The sequence below is a fragment of the Lissotriton vulgaris genome, chromosome 8 (assembly GCF_964263255.1).
Source record: "Lissotriton vulgaris chromosome 8, aLisVul1.2, whole genome shotgun sequence".
Classification (NCBI taxonomy): Eukaryota; Metazoa; Chordata; class Amphibia; order Caudata; family Salamandridae; genus Lissotriton; species Lissotriton vulgaris.
In genome coordinates this window covers 118162605-118180976 of record NC_141696.1, presented here as the reverse complement: position 1 = coordinate 118180976, position 18372 = coordinate 118162605, and the positions used below count along the sequence as shown (strand labels likewise).

The following is an 18372-nucleotide window of genomic DNA, read 5'->3' as shown; positions in this document are numbered from 1 at the left end:
AAACAGCAAACACCTGTCATCTGAGAGAGGTCAGAGCTGAGAGGTCAGGCCCTCCGCACACCCACTACGCACACCCATCATCCACGAGAGGGGTCTCAGCAGAGAGGCCAGTTCCTCCACACACCCTACTATGCATGGGACAAGGAGGGCAGTTGCAGGGACAAGGAGGGCAGTTGCATGGGACAAGGAGGGCAGTTGCACCTTTGACAACGGCAACAGCAGGAGTAGAATTGATTACATATTATGTAGTCTCCAGCTGTGGCAGGGGGTTATTGATATGGCTGTTAAGCCTAGAATAGAAAGTGACCATAACCCCCTTTGTATGACCCATAGGTGGTGGAATGTTGGAGTGGGAAACTTGCATCTAAGGAATGACCAGATCCCAGTCTTGAGCAATGATGAACGTAGGTTAAAATGGCCGAGGGTATTGGCTAACGAGGAAATAATGACTTATATCAACCACGAGGTGGATAACGTAATTTCCGCCATGGAGGCGGTTGATTTCACAGCTCCTGGGACTAGGGATATCACAGACATCCACAATAAGTTATTTTCCCTCCTTAAACCATGTTTCCTGACTAAGATCAAGAAAGGGAGGAAAACTCAGGATGTTGGCAGGTGGTTTAATCGCCAATGCAGATCCGCACGATTGGAATTGGGACAAGCTATTAGAAATAGGGACAGAGTTGCAATTAGAGAGACCAGGAAATTGTATAAATTGGCCATTTCCAAAGCCAAGAGGAAATGGGACGAAGACCACTGGGCTGAGTTAAAAGAGGCTTCTAGTAACAAGGATTCTAGGATCTTTTGGAAAATTATTAAGTGGGGTAGAGGAGGTAGCCCCGCAAAGCCTGATAACAATGTAGCTGAAGAAGCCTGGGTTGAGTACTTCAGACCACAATATGCCGAAGTCATGCACCCCGGGGTAGGGGAGGGCATAACGCCAGTCTATGCTATTGATAACTTGTTCTCCCCTAAAGAAGTAGAAAGTGCGATTAGCTCTGTGAAATGCGGGAGAGCACCAGGGTTAGACGGGATACCCCCGGATATCTTCAAGTATGATATGATGAGATGGGTGAGGTATATCTTCTTGTTAGCAAATGCTCTAGCCAAGGGGGGGGTGGTTCCTGAGCTATGGAAAGGAGCAATTATTATCCCCATTCACAAGAAGGGAGACCGTTCACTACCTGCCAACTACAGGCCCATAAGCTTAATTGCAACCATGCAAAAAGTAGTGGGGAGAATGGTCACAAACCAGCTTATGGATTGGGTGGACGACAACAACGCTCTCTCCCCATATCAGGCCGGATTCAGGCGAGCAACCAGTACCATTGACCAGGTTTTCCGCTTTACCATACTGCGGTGGAAGACGGTTTTACTTGGAAGGGGCTGCCTGTATGTCGCGTTTGTCGACCTGCGGGCGGCATTTGATTTGGTCCCCAAGTTTAAGTTATGGCTAGTTTTGCAAAAGCTGGGGATTCCTGCTGAATTGCTCACCCTAATCATGCGTCTACATGAATCCAATTTCGCAAGAGTCCAGTGGGGTGGGAATGGCGAGTCAACTTCGGACTTCCCCGTGGAAAGGGGGGTCCGACAAGGCTGTGCCATGGCTCCCTTACTCTTCTCACTATTTATTAATGGGATTGTCAAGCGAATGTTGGAAGCAAGTGTAGACGCCCCATCGTTAGCGGACGTCAGGGTCCCGATCCTGATGTTCGCTGACGACACTCTGATCTTGTCAAAAACCCCTGCAGGGCTACAACGTGCATTAAATATTTTTGATATTTTTTGCAAAGAGCACGGCCTAGAAGTAAATGTGGGGAAAACAAAACTAATGGCTTTTACCCCACGCCGTAAAATTTACCCTAAGGTAACCCTGAATAATAGCAAGTTAGAGACTGTTAATGAGTTCACATATTTAGGGGTACAGATAGCGGAGGGCCCTGGCTGGTCACATCATTTGGAAAAAGCGGCCCTAAAACACCAACAGCTTTCAGGTGCATTGCGGGGAGAACATCGAAAATCTAAGACAAAACCGATTAAACCCGCCCTTATAGTGTATGACGCAAAGGTCCTAGGTGCCATCTTATATGGTGCGGAGTTATGGGCTTGGGATAATCTTTCGGCCCTACAGACATCTGAGAATAAGTTTCTCAGAGGGATTACAGGCCTCCCACAGAGCACCCCCCTAATACCATTGTTCCTAGAGTTGGGTAGACGTCCAATTAGCGATAGAGCGCGATTGCGCCCTGTCCTCTATTGGAGACGTCTCTGGACAACTCCTGAGATTAGACAATATGCTGATGGTTTCCTTTCAATAATCAAGGAAGACAACTTCCACAAGATAAAATGGCTTAAAAATCTAAGGGCCATGTTAATTAACCTTGGGTTTTCAAATCTTTGGACCAACCCAGTGGAAGAAGTCTTCCCAAGCAAGGAAGCTCTCAAATTGCAATATTGGGACTGGGTGGGTGGAAATCTGCTGAGAGGCGTTAGGTCTGACTCTATGGCGGGTCGCTTCCTGGAGACAAAAATCTGTCCTATCTTGGAAAATTACTGGGACACTATTACGGTCCCTATGGATAGGAAGCTAGTATTTCAGCTAAGATCTGGTTCTATCCCCCTAAATAAACTAACGGCGGGTTGGCAGAGGTCGACTAATAGGTCATGCCCAGTATGTGAAAGAGCTGTGGAGAGTGTAGGCCACTTTCTGTTTGTATGTAAAGCCTACTCATCACCTAGGAGAGTATGGCTTACACCTGTATGCAAAAACCTTGGGACACGTGACAGTGCAGTGGCATTAAGAATTTTGTGTACATCAACTCAGGAGTCGATAGTTATTGGGGTAGCTAAATACTTGGGGTGGGCATGGGCAATTAGGCGGCGATTTTTGGGGGGGACCAGTTAATTATGTTTCTCTTTTTAATTGTCTATAAAACTTAAAACTAATTTGTTATATGTAAATTTTTCCACGTTGATATTGTATGAGCTCGCACAGAATGTCTATATGAATGTACCTGTTAAATGTTATGTTTTTTATTCTGTAAATGTTCGATTTTATGCTGTGCTTTTATGAGAAATAATCTTGAATAAAGCTTGTACAGCAAGGCATACCTGTCAAATGAGAGAGAGAGATTTGAATGGAGAGGGCAGTCCCTCCTCACACCCTAGTATGCACACCCATTATGCAAGAGAGGGTTGACATTGGACAGGCTAGGCCTCTCCATAAACTACTATTTCCCTATTGGCCTTAGGAGGAAAATGGTAAACAGATTGTGAAAAAGAAAAGTACCATGTCAAAAAGATATATGGAGGAGAAAAAGAAAAGTTAACTTTTCAAGAAATAGGAAGGAATAACTGTGTGGATAATCAGGAAAAAACTATTAATTGGAGAAGCGATTATGTTCTTATTGCCTAGGTGATCATTTGTAGTCTTGCACAACATTGTCTTGTGCAGCTATATTTGTCTCTTCAGTGGTTAGTTTGTAAAAACAAAATAGAAGTGCCGGGGCTCTTGCCAGGAGGCGGCTTGCACCAGCCCATTTCTCCTGTTATTGTTGCCTAAAACAGAACCAACTACTAACCATGAATGTGGGAGAGGATGTGGCGTTGTGGCCAGAGCTTCCAACTTTGGAGTTGGGGTACCAGGTTTGAGTCTCCGCATCGGCCCAAATCCTGTGATTCTGGGCAAATCACGTAATCTCCCTGTGCCTATCATAAATAAATGTGGCCTTAAATGGTGCTCATGAAAAGTGCCAGTGTTGATAAATAGGTGCCGGTGCAGAGCACCGGAAATCACTGGCTCAAATTAAGCACAGTCTGTAATGAAAAATATTTCTGCTTAAATAAGCAGTAAAAATAGCTTTATTAAGAGAAGCAGGATTATTGTGTTGTTCAGCAGTAAGTCCCTAGCAGGCCCAGCGTATCCAGACTGAACAGATGTGGAAGCACATGAAGACTTCTCCAGTTCAACAGCATGAGCTAACTCTGTCCAAGCTATCCTTTGTGAACTCCTTTTAAAAACTGTGCGCTGAGAATTGTTTTCCACCTGTCCTCATATAAAAAATCTGCCATACCATTGATCCTTTGGCAGGCTGAGGTGACTGAGGTGCTGCAAATACATCAGGCTGCTCATCATAATCTGATGAAGGCATTTTAAATTATGGAAGTGGACTGTTTCATTTGTTTTACAGTTGTTGAAATAGTCTATTAATATAGTTGTTTTACATTTTTATGTTGTTAAGTTATGGTGTTTTAATAGAAAATGTTTGAAGTTACTACTGATTTGTTTATTTAATAGTTGATATAGTGTTAAATAGTATTGAAGTGTGGTAATGTTGATTACAACTTCCTGTTTCATCTTCAAAGAGTGCAGAAATGCTCCTTTATGTATATGTATCTATACAGTACTATACACAATTTCTATGCTACTGAGAGTCGGTAATGGAGAAGTCATTCATTTGAATACCCTAGTATGTTGACTTGTCATGCAACAGTGAGGTCTCAGGAGAGAGATCAGTTCATGTCCACACTGTCGTGTAGAGACCTCTCATAGAAGAGCGAGGTCTTGGCACAGAGGCCAGTACTTCTTCACACTCTACAGCACACTGATATCATCTGTTGCAGATGTGAAAGTGAAGAGGGGAGTTCTTTTTCACATGATACTATATGTGTTTGTAACTCTGGAGAGAAATGTAAGCACAAAGATCTATCTCTGTCTACACCCTACTACACATGCCTGTGCTCATTATGAGATGTTTGAGGGAAAGCTGTCCCTTAAAATCCGCACACCAGTTGTCCGTGAGTCAGTTCTCAGCAGAGAGGCTACTCCATTGTATACCCTACTATGGAGATTCACTACCCTAAAGAAAAGTATGAGCAGAGATAGCAGTATCTACCCACAGTCAACTTTGCACATGTGTTACTCTGTGGAGATCTCTGACTTGAAGTGAAGTGTGTCTCCACACCCTATTCTCTATAGTTGTCATGCAAGATAGACTTTTTAGCATAGAGGTAATCTCTTCCCCACACCTTACTTGAACATCTATCATCTTGGGGTGGGCTATGACCAGAGATATAAGCCCCTTTTCACACTTTAATTTGCACAACCATTATCCAAGAGAAAAGTCACAGGAGAGGGGTCAGTATCTTTCTACATTTTACTATGCAGAATTATCAACCAAGAGATATGTGTCTGCAAAAAAGGCAGTTTATCCACACAGCCTACTATATATACCTGTCACATGGGAAGGGGTATGAGCAGAGAGGTAAGCTTTTCTCAAAGACTACTACTGACACTTGTCACCCTGGGGACATGTGCTAGTGGACAGCCTACTGCCTTTACAGACAGTGCTGTGTATCCCTGTTACGCTAAGGAGGAGTTTCAGCAGAGAGGCCACTTGTTGCCCACACAATTCCGCACATCCATGTTGTCCTGGTACTAGGTGTCAGTGGAAAGGACAATGTTTCCATTCACATTCTGCGTATGTGCGTCATTCTGGGGAGAGGTGTCGTTGGACAGTCAAATCCATTACCACACCCTAATATAGATGGTGATTGCCCTGGGAGAGTTCTCAGTGCAGAGGCCAGTACCTCTAAAACTTGCTATGCAATACAGAGGTCTTACATATGAGGTAAGTACCTTCTACAACCTACTATGCATACTGCTGAGCCTGGGGAAAGATGTCAGTGGAGAGGCAGTGTCTCTTTACGCCCTACTCTGCATACTGATCACCTTGATGCAACTAATATATACTTGTGTCATACTCTGGAAAGCTCTAAGTGGAGAGGCCACTTTCTCCCTATACCCTCGTAGTGGGAACTATAAGTACTGTAATCAAAGGTAGTGTAAATTCTATCCCCTAAAACAATTATGAACTTGCAAGACTTTCAAGGAATCATAAAAAAGTAGGGAGGGGTAGAGAAAATCTGTCTGAAGATAGAGGTCTGAGCAGAGAGGCTTATGTGTTTGCATGCTCTACTATCCACCCTCAAGAATACAGGACTGTTATCTAAGAGACATATGTGTAGTGTTTGAGCTCACAAGACTCTTGTTAGAGTTGGACAAATATATGGTTGGTGGCAAGATTGTGGTGCTCCCCTTCTTGCTAGAGTATTGCATGTGTCAGTATTCCCCCTAAAATGGGGTTATAACATTAAATAATAATTTAATGTAGGAATAGGGTGGATCTAGCAAGACCCTATGTGTTTGGTGTGTGTAGTGTTTAATTACACATAGATCTGGATTAATTCCTTAATGTTATTAAGGAAAATCCTGTTCCCTTGTGCAGGGAAGTGCACTCCACCTCGTCTATACACACCTGGCATATCAAACCAGATATTGTTATGATATACAGAGCCCATGCCATGAACACAAAGAAATACAGAAACTGTTTTATTGACATGCTTCTGAGATTTCTCAATCTTAGGACCAAATTCTTTTGACCATTGCCATTTTTGCTTTTGACATATATTAGAAAATACGAAGGCTGTGTGAGGAAAGAGAGACATCAAATGTGAAAGGTTCTCCATCACTTGGATTTCAAGCGCAACCCTTGTGATTGTTCCTAGATCATTGCCACAACAGTGCACTATCATCAAGTCTGCGTGCTCAGACTCCAAAATGCTCTCAACCATTGGTAACAATTGATGCCACTTCATACTTCTATGACCAATTCCAGTTATGTGCAAGTGTAAAATTCCATGTACATTCTATTACCCTATTTTATTGTTCATTTTAATCTTTATTTCGGCTCGTTCGGCCATAAAAGATACATAAACAACAACAATACATTTTGCAAAGTGGATACAACATATCAGTGGGAAGCAGAAATATACAATTCATCAATGAGTACAATAAAACCATCCAAATTGAAAAATAAATAGCTGTAAAAAAAATATTTTGAATAGTGCCACCACCGGCCAGGATCAGGGCAACCTAACCTACATGCAAAGTGCACCCATTTATTGTCTACAAGTCAAGGGCCAAGTTTTTGCGGGTGTAACTAACACTGAATAGGAATCTACTGACACAGAACACTGTAAGGCGACCAGTGTCTGTTTTAACGATCCTGTATGCTTCCAGGTATGATTGTATACCTAGAGCTTTGCACAAGGGTTTAATCCATCTTCTCCTTGCTAGATCGTATACAGTACAAAAAAACAATATGTGGCTGTCATCCTCTCTTTGATTTAACTGACAACATGTACAATTTGCACTTTTTGTTTGCCCTGTGGTCTTATCCCATCTAGCTAGTACTGAATTTGATTTGAGTATACCGTATCTGAATTTTAAGTACAAGCTTTTTGCAAGGGGTGGTTGACTCTCATTTACAAAATCTTCAAAAAGTGGAGAGTCCTTAAAATCAAGAAAGCTACGTGTAATGGATCCACATGAATGATCATTTAGGTAATTATGTGTTATATAAAACCAAAATCTTGCCTTGACCAGAATCTTGCATCTTTGTCTCAAACACGCTGGATCGTCCCAGAAGTGAGCAAGGCCTACCATATTTTATGTAACTCATGTTTTAATGCACATTGTTTTACTTTATTGTAATTGTTTACCTATCTTGTAAAGCGCTCTGATACCCCCGGGTCCAGTAGCGCTATATAAAACCTTGGAAATAAATAAATAAATACATAAATTTGTCAATGCCACAATTAGTAGCATCACCCCTAGCCCAGTGGATGCAGTTGTGTCCTAAAAATCCAGAGCCGAGCCAAGGTGCAGTACGGAGAATCTCAATAACAAGAGGAGTGCTCAGCAGAAGGAGTTAGCTGCAGGAGGAAGATAGAGTTATATGTAAAGAGAAAAAATGGGAGGGTTGCAAAATTATAAATGTAATTGGGTGATTTTTGGCAGTTAGAAAAGTTTGTTAGGTTGTGACCAGCAGTTATTTGTGTGGTGCACAGTTACTTGAAAAACACTAAAGGGCATATTAGCAAGAACTTGCGATATTTATCGCAAAACATGCTTATTTTTATTGCTGCATATTGCTGGATATTTTAGCGGAGAAAACATGCTATTAGCAACGTTTATCTCCACTGTGATAAAATATCCAGCAATAGCGGCAATATGCCTGAATATCGTTGGAAATCCAGCGATATTCACGCATTCTAACCCCATGGTGGACTTAGCCTGAAATCCACCTCCCAATGAGGAATACAGGTAAGTCAGGTTTTCTGCAGGGGTTAAATACTAGCGATAATCTTGCTTAGCGCGACTTTTTTTATCGCTTCGCCTGCGTAGGTAATAGGGGGAAGTAGTTTTAGTGACTGTTTTCAGTTGCTTCTAGTTGGGAACGCCCACCTTGCATGTCATTAGCGATAATCATCACTGGCATGCAAGGCGATAGGAAAACCGGCCGCTATCACCAGAAAGCTGTCGCTAACAAGCGACAGCTTGCTGATAGGCAATAAAAAAATTGCCACTTTAGCGGCGATAAAGCCCTTGGTAATATGCCCCCAAGAGTTTTTCCATTGGGTGATTTGGTATGGACTTGTGAGAGGCTTGCAAGAGTAAAGCAGACACCACTGCCCCCAAGGACTGCACACAGAGGATTGCCAACATGGCTCTCATAAGACACTCACAAGAGTTTTTAAGAAGGCAAAAAAGGGAAACATACTACAAACAAAATACATAATGATATTATATTGTAGCTCTGAAAACCGCAGTTTTTGTTAAGATTTTGTAACAACTTTAAAAAAAAATTGTTTTCTAATTGTTTTACTTTTTTGTCTTTTTAAGTTTTATAATAGGGTAGAGCTAAAACATACAGCTTGGTAGGAGGAAGGGAACAACACCATCTCCTTAAAAGAAAAAAAGGAGAAAATTGGGGTAACAAATAACTGCTACAATAAAAACTACTGCCTGGATGGCATTTTTGATCTTGGACAAGCTTGTCCTGTGCGGATCTGCTAGTCTCCAATATAAAAACTTTATCGGCTAACATAAGCAGCAAAAAGGTGATTTATTAAGATAAGCAGGGCTGTAATCTGCTGCAGCACTCAGTACATGGGCAGGCACAGTATCTCCTGGTTCAAATGAGGAGGAAGCCCCGAAGAGTTGTCCAGCTCTGCCCAAGCAAGCCTTTGTGGATGCATATATCTGCATATATCTGAGAGACCTCCACATGCCTATATTACTCATCCGGTATTGTTGGTTTCTACTCTCTGGTTGAACTCCTCCTTGCAAGGTTTGCAGATGACATACTTTAGAGAGACATGTTTGCTGCCTGGCATCATTTCAAACAATTCCCATACCAAAGACTCTTTGGCAGGCTGAGGAGGCTGAGCTGGTGCATCAGCACCAGGCTGCTCATCAGAATCTGAGGAAGACATTCTTCTATGCCAAAACAAATAGGTAAAGAACGTCTACCCACTATCCAATAGGCAAAAAAAACAAAAGGATATTTTCTACCTTTTACAAATAAAGACATCCATATCAACCAATCATAATTCTTCCTTGGGGAGTGTTTCCTCTCCTGGATTTCCCGCGAGAATCTCACGAGCATCTCACAAGATCGTAAAAATATTAGTGCTTTATATATTCTATTAAATAATTCCTAATTAATTTTTCTAACTTAATCAACACCTCTAATTTCTTCCTTTGTTCAGATTAACAAGAAAACACTGTTATTAACTTAATTCCAAAAACACGATTTTCTGGGTGCTTCGCAAGAGCCGACCAGGAAGTACAACCCCCCTCGGAGTCCATCCAGGGGACTGTTTGTCTGACTCCTGCGAGTGTCTCACTAGAGTTATCAGTTTCTAAAAATTTTAAATAAATATAACAAACATCTCTAAATTACTCCTTTATTATAGATTACCATTAAACAATAACTGAATATATAAAAAAAACCCTATACAATACTTTAAAATGTAATTTATAACTCTACAATCTCACAAGTATTACTTAACTAACTTCCCACACTATACTCCTACAAACCTAGCAGTCCACATTTAAAATATAACTAAAATTAATAGGTATAAAACAATTGACATAATTGATAATCAATCAACTAATTAATTAACAATTAATAATAATATAATAATTTGTTATTACTTAATTAACCTGTTTGTTGCTTTGAACGTTCTGCGCCAGTGCTGAACTTTCGAAGAAACGGGTGCGGCTGCGTCGGCCAACGGATGCGCGCAGCACTGGCAAGGTAGTGCTTGCGACGACCATTGGCCGACGGCAGCACTAAAGGGGTTAACATCCAACACTATACCCCTACAAACTGAGCAACCCACAACTAAAATATAAGTAAAATAAAGCAGTATTACATAATACACCTGAACAATTATCAATTAAATATTAAGTAATAAAAATGTGCTAATTAATTAATAATTAACTTCCCACCCTGTATCCTTACAAAACAACAGCCCACACCTATAATATAACTAAAATATAAAGTTATTACACAATTTAAATAAATAATAATAAATTAAATAATTAATTATACATTAATATTACATTTTCATTTTTAATACATTATAACTTAATTAACTTCCCACCCTATACACTTACAAACCTAGCAGACCACACCTACAATCTAACAAATAAATATAATTATTGCACTATTTACATAATTATTAATAAATTAAATTAATAATACATTAACAATTGTTAATTATTACTTAATTAAATATCCACCCTACACCCTTACAAACCTAGCAAACCACTATAAATTACTAACAGCAATTGAATAAAAAGTTATAAATCACTTAAAATTTGAAACTATATTTAAAAATATGATTAATGATTATACAGCAATATAATAGCACATACAAATATTACATGAACTAAAACACATTAAGGTAATTTAAAGAAACAATATTTTTTACAACTACATTATTGAAAACAATATTAGCAACAATATTACTTTCCTGAAAAAAATGGTTATTCTTGACAACGGTATTTCTGCATCACAATATTTTTGTATCACAATATTTTTTGTCCATTATTTCTGTATCACAATATTTACTATTTCATTTTTTGCCCAAATACCCATTTACCTGCACAGCATGAACTGCAAACTCACAAATATATCCCTGACCCTGTTATGGGGAAGCCGACAGCCTGGGTATCCACACTGTACAGCACTGCAGAATTTTCAAGATGGCAGAAACAATCAAGGATAAGAAAAGACTCAAAGCCTGGATCCTCCAGAGCAGAACTGGTTTCTTCCCTCCATGACTTCAAAGGGCACCTCTGGTAAGACGGTATCAGAGTTCAGTTTGCCCTCTCTTTGCCCACTTTGGCAGCAACATGCCCAGGATTGTCAGATAGAGACAGATAATCACCCTATGTTAATGACTTTTCTACATTGAGTCAATCCAAATTTATAGATAACAAATTTTATCAATGCGTAATACAGTTAAAATACTAAAGATTTACATTTCAGCCAAAAAAGGGGATACTTCTTTATGGACTACTAATTCAATTAGAAGATCAAAATAGGCTATAATCTATTTATTCTGTGTCCCATCTGTGATAAGGCTATCTACAAGTGGATACCAGGCTGCGTAAAAACAACAGTCTTTTGCACCTAGCCTGCACTTGTGAACATGTGTTCACCTCAATGCAACTCAGAGCCTCTTTGCCCAACAACACAACAGAGAACTTTATTTTAACCCTTTCGATGCTCATGACGGAACCTAGACATCATGAGCCACGGGTTGCATGTGAGCATGATGGCTGGGTTCAGTCACGACCCCGCCCGTGATTGGAATGACCAGCACCGGGCTGGAATTCCTGCCACAATCCAGGCGTTAAATGATTGACTCTGGGGGTTCCACAGAATTTTTTTTTACCTGAAGGTTACAGCTCTTGACTTGATTAGGGTGACTCTCTCACAACTGAGATCCAAAAATGAGGAGTTTCAAAACAAAAACAAAACTTGGGGAAAGAGGAGAGAGGGAAATTACAGGTCAGAGCCCACTCTCTTGCAGCTTGTTTGCCCGTATTATGGAGAAAGTTAACTGCACTTGCCTGGCCTTCATTGCACCCATGGCATATGAAGATAACACTTCCAAAGCATCTTCATGCAAGAAGTGTGTGAGGGAAGTCAGTGTGAGGCAAATAGCTGAGGAAAATTTGTCGGGTAAAAACATCAGTCAAGGGTTGTAAGGAACAGCGGCAACCCCCGACTACTGGCAGACTGTAGTAACGTCTTGCTCCCATCTCTATTGCCTAAGTCTGTATTGCTTTAAGTGATTTCGGATTATGGAGAAGCCAGCTTTGCCTACATTACAGGTTTATTATTTTGTTGGTGATGCAAGGCAGCCTGCAAAGTGCTGGATGATGGCTGTTGGGAGATCCTTCATCAGGTGCTGGGCAGAGATGAAAACAGGCACATTTTATGACTAGGATCCTATTGAGTGAGCCTTCTGACGGCTGTAAATTAAATTCCTCTGTCTCAGCAAAACTAGTGGGCATTGATGTGCTCCCTGGCTAAGGTCTTTTAAATGGTGGCTGTGTACTGTTTCATGCACAACTCCTTTGTGAGTCAGCAGGTGAATTGCTGCTTGGCCTAGAGAAATTTGCAGAAGTATTAGCAGCGTTGTCTGCAGGTGGCCTGTGACTTCTAGGATGATTACACCATCGGTGCACATGATGTTGTGAGATGTGTGATCACAAGTACATTTGCAATAAAATACACTTTTAGGGGCACATGCATCAAAGGTATGAATTGCGAGTCCTTAATAGCGATTATTAAGGAATCGCTTTAAAGGAGTCGCAATTACCTATGCATGTAGATTTTGCAAAAAAATGTGATCCCTACATATTTCTTAATAGCGAATCGCAATTAAGGAATGGCTTTCCATTCATTCCTATGGGGCTAGTGGCCCATAGGAATGAATGGGATAGCATTCGCAATTTGAGAGTACCAAATAGGCACTCGCAAATTGCACATGCAATTTCAAGGGTGCAAGGGGGCCAAAAGGGCACTCTGATGCACCCCCAAGAAAGGAAGGTATGCACATGTGGTGCACACACATGCCCTAAGGGCATGTGTATGCACCACAATGAACGTTGAAAATGCATTTTTTGCATTTATCAAAGGAATTACAAATTACCATCAACTTGAAATTGATGGTAATTTGTGATTGCAAATTGTGAAAACGCAATTTGCAAATGCATAATGCATCGCATTAAGGGAATCTCAATTTGCAGTTCCGTAACTGCATTTGCAAAATAGGTAATCGCAAAATTTGCGATTACCTATTTTGCAAATTACTTTTGGGTTGATGCGTTCCAAATGACAAAATACTGGTCGCAAAGAGGCCGATTCTGCGAATCGCCCATTTGCGACCGGTATTTTGCTTGATGCATGTGCCCCTTAATCTCCAAAAGACATTCACAATTGCAGCACAACACATATCAGAACAACACTATGATGCCACAAATTCCAAGCCTCAAGTACAATAATAAAAAATTCAGGTGAATTCAAACAAAGTAATAGTGGTCACTTCCATCATCGTTGCTTGTGTTTCCATACACTACAGCAAGGATTGTGTTCTTATTACAGACCTGTGAGTGCCACATTTTCATTTAAAGACTCAGGTCACAAAAGATTACACTTGAGCATGTAGCTGCCGGCAGAAGCCACGGTGTCCTCAGCTTATCCACTTCTGTGACATTTTCAACAATCACCTATTGGTTTTTTAACACAGTGTGTTGGAAATACCACCCTTGACTAGAATTTCTGTAAGTGGGAATACTGCCACATAACACTGTTAAATCCCTGTGAGGTCCATGCACATTCATCCTAATGTTTTATTCACAAGAGGGAGTCCATTTTGCGTTTTTAAGAATCGCTAACAAGTCTGCATTGAAGAACTTAAGGGGTTCTGCATTTGCAGGTATAAATCATCATTATTGGATTGGGGAAGCCAGCACTTTATGCATTTAGCCAGGTATTATGTATTCATATCAAATAAACATGGATTATAGTTGGTATAATGTGTCAACATATCATAGCTTATGCTTCAAGTCTAATAATGCTAAAAATGAATGGCGGTTTTTAAACTGGGTTTTTAGCTACCCCTGACGTAGGGCTGTTCAGCCAGAAATGCATTGGGTCCAAATGAATACAGCTGCCCAAGATGAATAATGTTTACCCATCTGCTGCACAAAAAGGCCTGGATAGGCATATCTATAGCATTTGAAAAGATTGGGAAACATGCAGCCTTTTATGTGAACAAATACATGGAGAAAGAAATGAGAAATGTATGATATAAAACGAGGTTCAAAAGAGATTTAAAAGGATTAATCTAATCATTCTGGAGTCTATTGAATATGTCGGCATTGGATGTGTGACTGGTGTGGCCTCAGTTGAGCTCCCCTGAGGTTTTTGGGCTCTTTGTGAACTTGAATGGGATTGTTTGTGCCTAGATATTGCCACTTGTTATACCAGTCAATGTGAAGTTTCGGTGAACCCAACTCTTCGCACAACAGGGACCACCTACAATGCCCGTTAGTGCGAGATCTGCATTTCGGCTACAGCATCAACAGCTCGCAGGGACTGCCAATGCTAAGCTCGAGCAAGGAACGTCCACAAAGCCAACAGGAACAACGCGATGCAGCAACAACCATACGCCACACCCTGACTGCTCTTTGTGCTACATCGTCAACCATCTGCAACGCTCTCCCTACTCCTCACGACCCCTTCCACCACCACGAACTGTACATGTTGGACTGGACTATGAAGGTAACTCTTTCAGCGGGACTAACTTGTACCCTCTATCCAGTGCCTGTTTCTGGCCCGTGCTCCATCACAGTTGGCCTGAACTTGTTACTTTCAACACCCAGATAGGAGTGGATGGCTGTTTGTGCTTTTTGGCATTGTTTCCACCCAAATCTTTAAAATTGCATATCTCCAATTCTACTGATTGGATTTTTGTCGTTTTGGTCTTGTTGTACTCTGTATTTCTTAATCGAGGTGGGATTTTTCTTGTTTATTTTTTACTTCATTATTGCTTGAAGTGCTACATAAATACTTAACACATTGACTATAAGTTAAGCCTTATTTCTCTGTGCCAAGCTTCCAGAGGTTTGAGCACAGGTTAATCTGGGGTTTGCTTGTGACTTCACCCTGACAAGATTGCAGTTGCTGCTTGAGTAAGGTCCCACCCCGCCGAACCAGTGGCCCAATTTCTTGCAGAAAGCACTTAAAAAAGAGCGAGAAACCATCCTGAGCCTGCAGCATTTTTCTTGAGATGTGTTTATAATGCCTGAACCTGAAAATTAACTAGATGAAGAATCTTTCAAAGCCCATCTTTACCTGTGCCATTGCTGATCTCTCCTTGTGAACATGGAATGCAATCAAAGCAGCACACAGGCTCTCCCTGTTTGGCAGCCCTTCTGTATCCTGGAGGACAAGCCTCACTACAGATAGAGCGTGGAACCTGTGGGTAAAGAAAAGTCAAACACATGGTGAAAAAAATCATAGAGAATATATGGAAACCGCAGTATTGATGCAGTGAACATTAGCTTAGAAAAGTACAGACTGGTTGGGGTTCTGCAGGAGAAAAAAGATAGAGTAGCATTGAAGGGATTATTCATGTGGAGCCATCAAAATGAGGCACAGATAACATTCTGATTGAAAACAAAACTCTAAATCAGAAATTGTTTACTGAAAATGTGTATTCAATTACATTCAAATGGTCCTGCTACCAAATGTGCCTTATATGAGTTCAGTGCCCTACATACCCTACATAGGAAATGTTATTCAGTTTGTGTGGGTGCCTAGACCATTGGGTTGGGGTGCCATTTTGATTTGTGTTGGTAAAACTGGATGCTGGTGAAGCGTATTCATACTTATTTTAGACATATCCACATATATAATTGCAACTCCTTGGGGTAGCAGCTGACAGTTCTCATGCTGGGGTGACCTGCTTCTAGCAGAAAGGCATTTAGTGGTGGTTCAGATTAACTGATGAATAAATTCAATGCTTGAAGGATCAGTACCTTTTTTGAAAGATTACTTTATTGTGATTTTTCAATGCATGACATGCATATTCAATAGGGGTAGAACAAATACATATGCATATGCATCATCTTGGCATTATTTGATTCTGATATATATTGCCAGCCATCTGTTCACCCCGCATCTGCAGTTTATAAGTATTAAAGAAAAAACATTTTGAGGTATGCATAATACTAAACTGTAGTTTGCTTATGGTGCAAATGATGTTCCCTTAGGGCTCTTAGATGTTGTCTGGTGCAGTACATTGCAAGACACAGGGCATGTATATAATTCTATCAATGAGCTGGGTTGATAACTCAGTGTGAGGGTGTGGGGATGCTCTAATCTGCTGATTCCTGCATTTGGGTTAAGAGGTAAGTATGTAATGGATTTCAGATTTTTTGGGGCGGAGAACTAGGGGGTAGTAGTTCAGCATAGGTGGTCAATTGATCTTTACAATAAGTTAAAGCTAGCACCCATTTGCAATTAACCCTGCCCTTTGACACGAGGTTGTGGTACAGTGATAGAACAAAGGAACAGGCAGAACATGGAATGTGGAATATTGTTGGGTGGTTCTAAGGTTGCCGGTTGGGAGGTAGCAGTTGCTGGTGGTGAATGATCACGCCACACGCTGGTGCTGCTCCTTGCAAGGAACTTTGTAATTAATAAACATTCACGATCCTCTTGCCATGTGATGACACTGCTGCTTTCAATAATGGCTACGAGAATGGGATGAAGAGGCACAGGCATCTGTAGAAACATCAGAGTAATTGGTGAAGAGCGCTGATGGCTTTGCGTGCTGTGGCTACCGTGTGTCTACCACTGTGAGTGCAGTTTTTGTCTGTCGCCACTACCAAGAAAGATTTGTGAGCCTTCCCTGGTCCAGGGAGTTCTCCAGAAGACCTTCCTAGCAAGAAGTGTGTGTTGTGTCGCAACTTGAATCTTTGATAGCCATTGGCCATCCTAAGCATGCAGGCGGATAGTGACGTCATGGTGCAGAGGCATCCATGCTGACGGCTATCTTTGCGGGTGAAATTGCTGGGTTAGTGGTTGTTGTGTATGTGACATCACAGCGTTGTGAGCTCATGCTGGTGGCCACTTTTCCAAGTGGAATCAGTCTAGTGCTTGCGGTGACGTTTAATCGGACACGTCGTTACTGTCATTGCACCAGGAACCTTGTGTGAAGGTTCCAACGGCAGCTATACTTTTGTAAGAGTTGGTGAAGCACCCAAAGCAGTAGGTGATCTCCGGTGACGGGTACACCCTGTACTTGTTACTACCTGCGGGCACTCTTTGTCCTCGTTACGGGCTGTGGAGCACCAGTGTTATTGTGGTGTCTGCCACATTTGTGTCAGACTATTGCTGCGAGGTGGTTTGCACTCCTTCGTGACTTTCCTGCAGTGTGTAAATTTCCTCCTCAACTTCTTCAAGTTATCTCAAGTACCAGCCAGGTACAATTTTTGATTACATGTGGGCGGAGTGGTATTTAGAAGACCTTAAGGTCAATTACTACTGAGTGATAGGCACACTATTTTTTTTAGTACTTTGGCAAATGAAATTGTACTGTAGTTACTGTTGCACATTAATTAGAACTACATTCAGGCATTTAGTGTTGTTCGTTTGGAGGTTAGAGTATCTTCAAGGGTATATTCTGGGTAAAATTGTTAATACCAACTGAACCAGTGCCATATAGATTTGTTGGTAAGTGTCTGCAGGTATTTTGCCATCCATCATTGCTAGTACTATTACATCATTACTTTACATAATTGTTAATTCTAGCCCACTGTATGTGTGACACGACTAGTATGCAGCCTTCTCTGTTTTTCTTTGCAGAATCAGGTGAACCTCCTATACCTTCAGATTTATGGTTAGATTTGTTAGACCCTTATGTGGAGGTTCAGAGGAGGATGCAGGCTCAGACGAAAGACATGTGTCATTATTGGAACATAGTTCAGGTGCTTTAACATTGAGAGAATTTAGAAATGTATCTTTATTAAAAATATTCTGGAAACATAGGAGTTTATGAATATGCAGTCAAACAAATGCAGGAAAGATTTGGTGGGAAAATTAACGTGGTCATGGAACAATTTATTCTAGGGCACAGAAATAAGATGAAGCCATTGGCCAGTTTGTGTCTGCACTCAGAGGATTAGCAGTGACTTGTTATTTTGAGAACATGTCATATGACCAGGTACTATGGAACAGGTTCTCATGAAGAAGAGAAGCTATGGTCTTGAAGGCAATAATTGATGCTGCCAGGAGTATTGAAGTATCAGAAAAATGCATTCAAACAGTATGAGGTAGGTAGCGGAAGTAGTCAAGTTAGTGCTTTCGATGTAGGGATGGATGTGGGATACAAAAGTACATTTGGAGAGGTGAAGATACATTATGGAGGTTA

General features: G+C 41.0%; 1 protein-coding gene across 1 annotated transcript in view; it reads right to left on the bottom strand.

The window, feature by feature from the left end:
- LOC147693570 (vomeronasal type-2 receptor 26-like) overlaps window positions 1-18372 on the bottom strand; it is a 126210-nt gene that overhangs the window by 71061 nt on the left and 36777 nt on the right. Inside the window, exon 3 of the mRNA XM_086936050.1 lies at window positions 15291-15414. Within this exon, the coding sequence (XP_086792176.1) occupies window positions 15291-15414 (124 nt within the window). The remainder of the gene's footprint in view (window positions 1-15290; window positions 15415-18372) is intronic.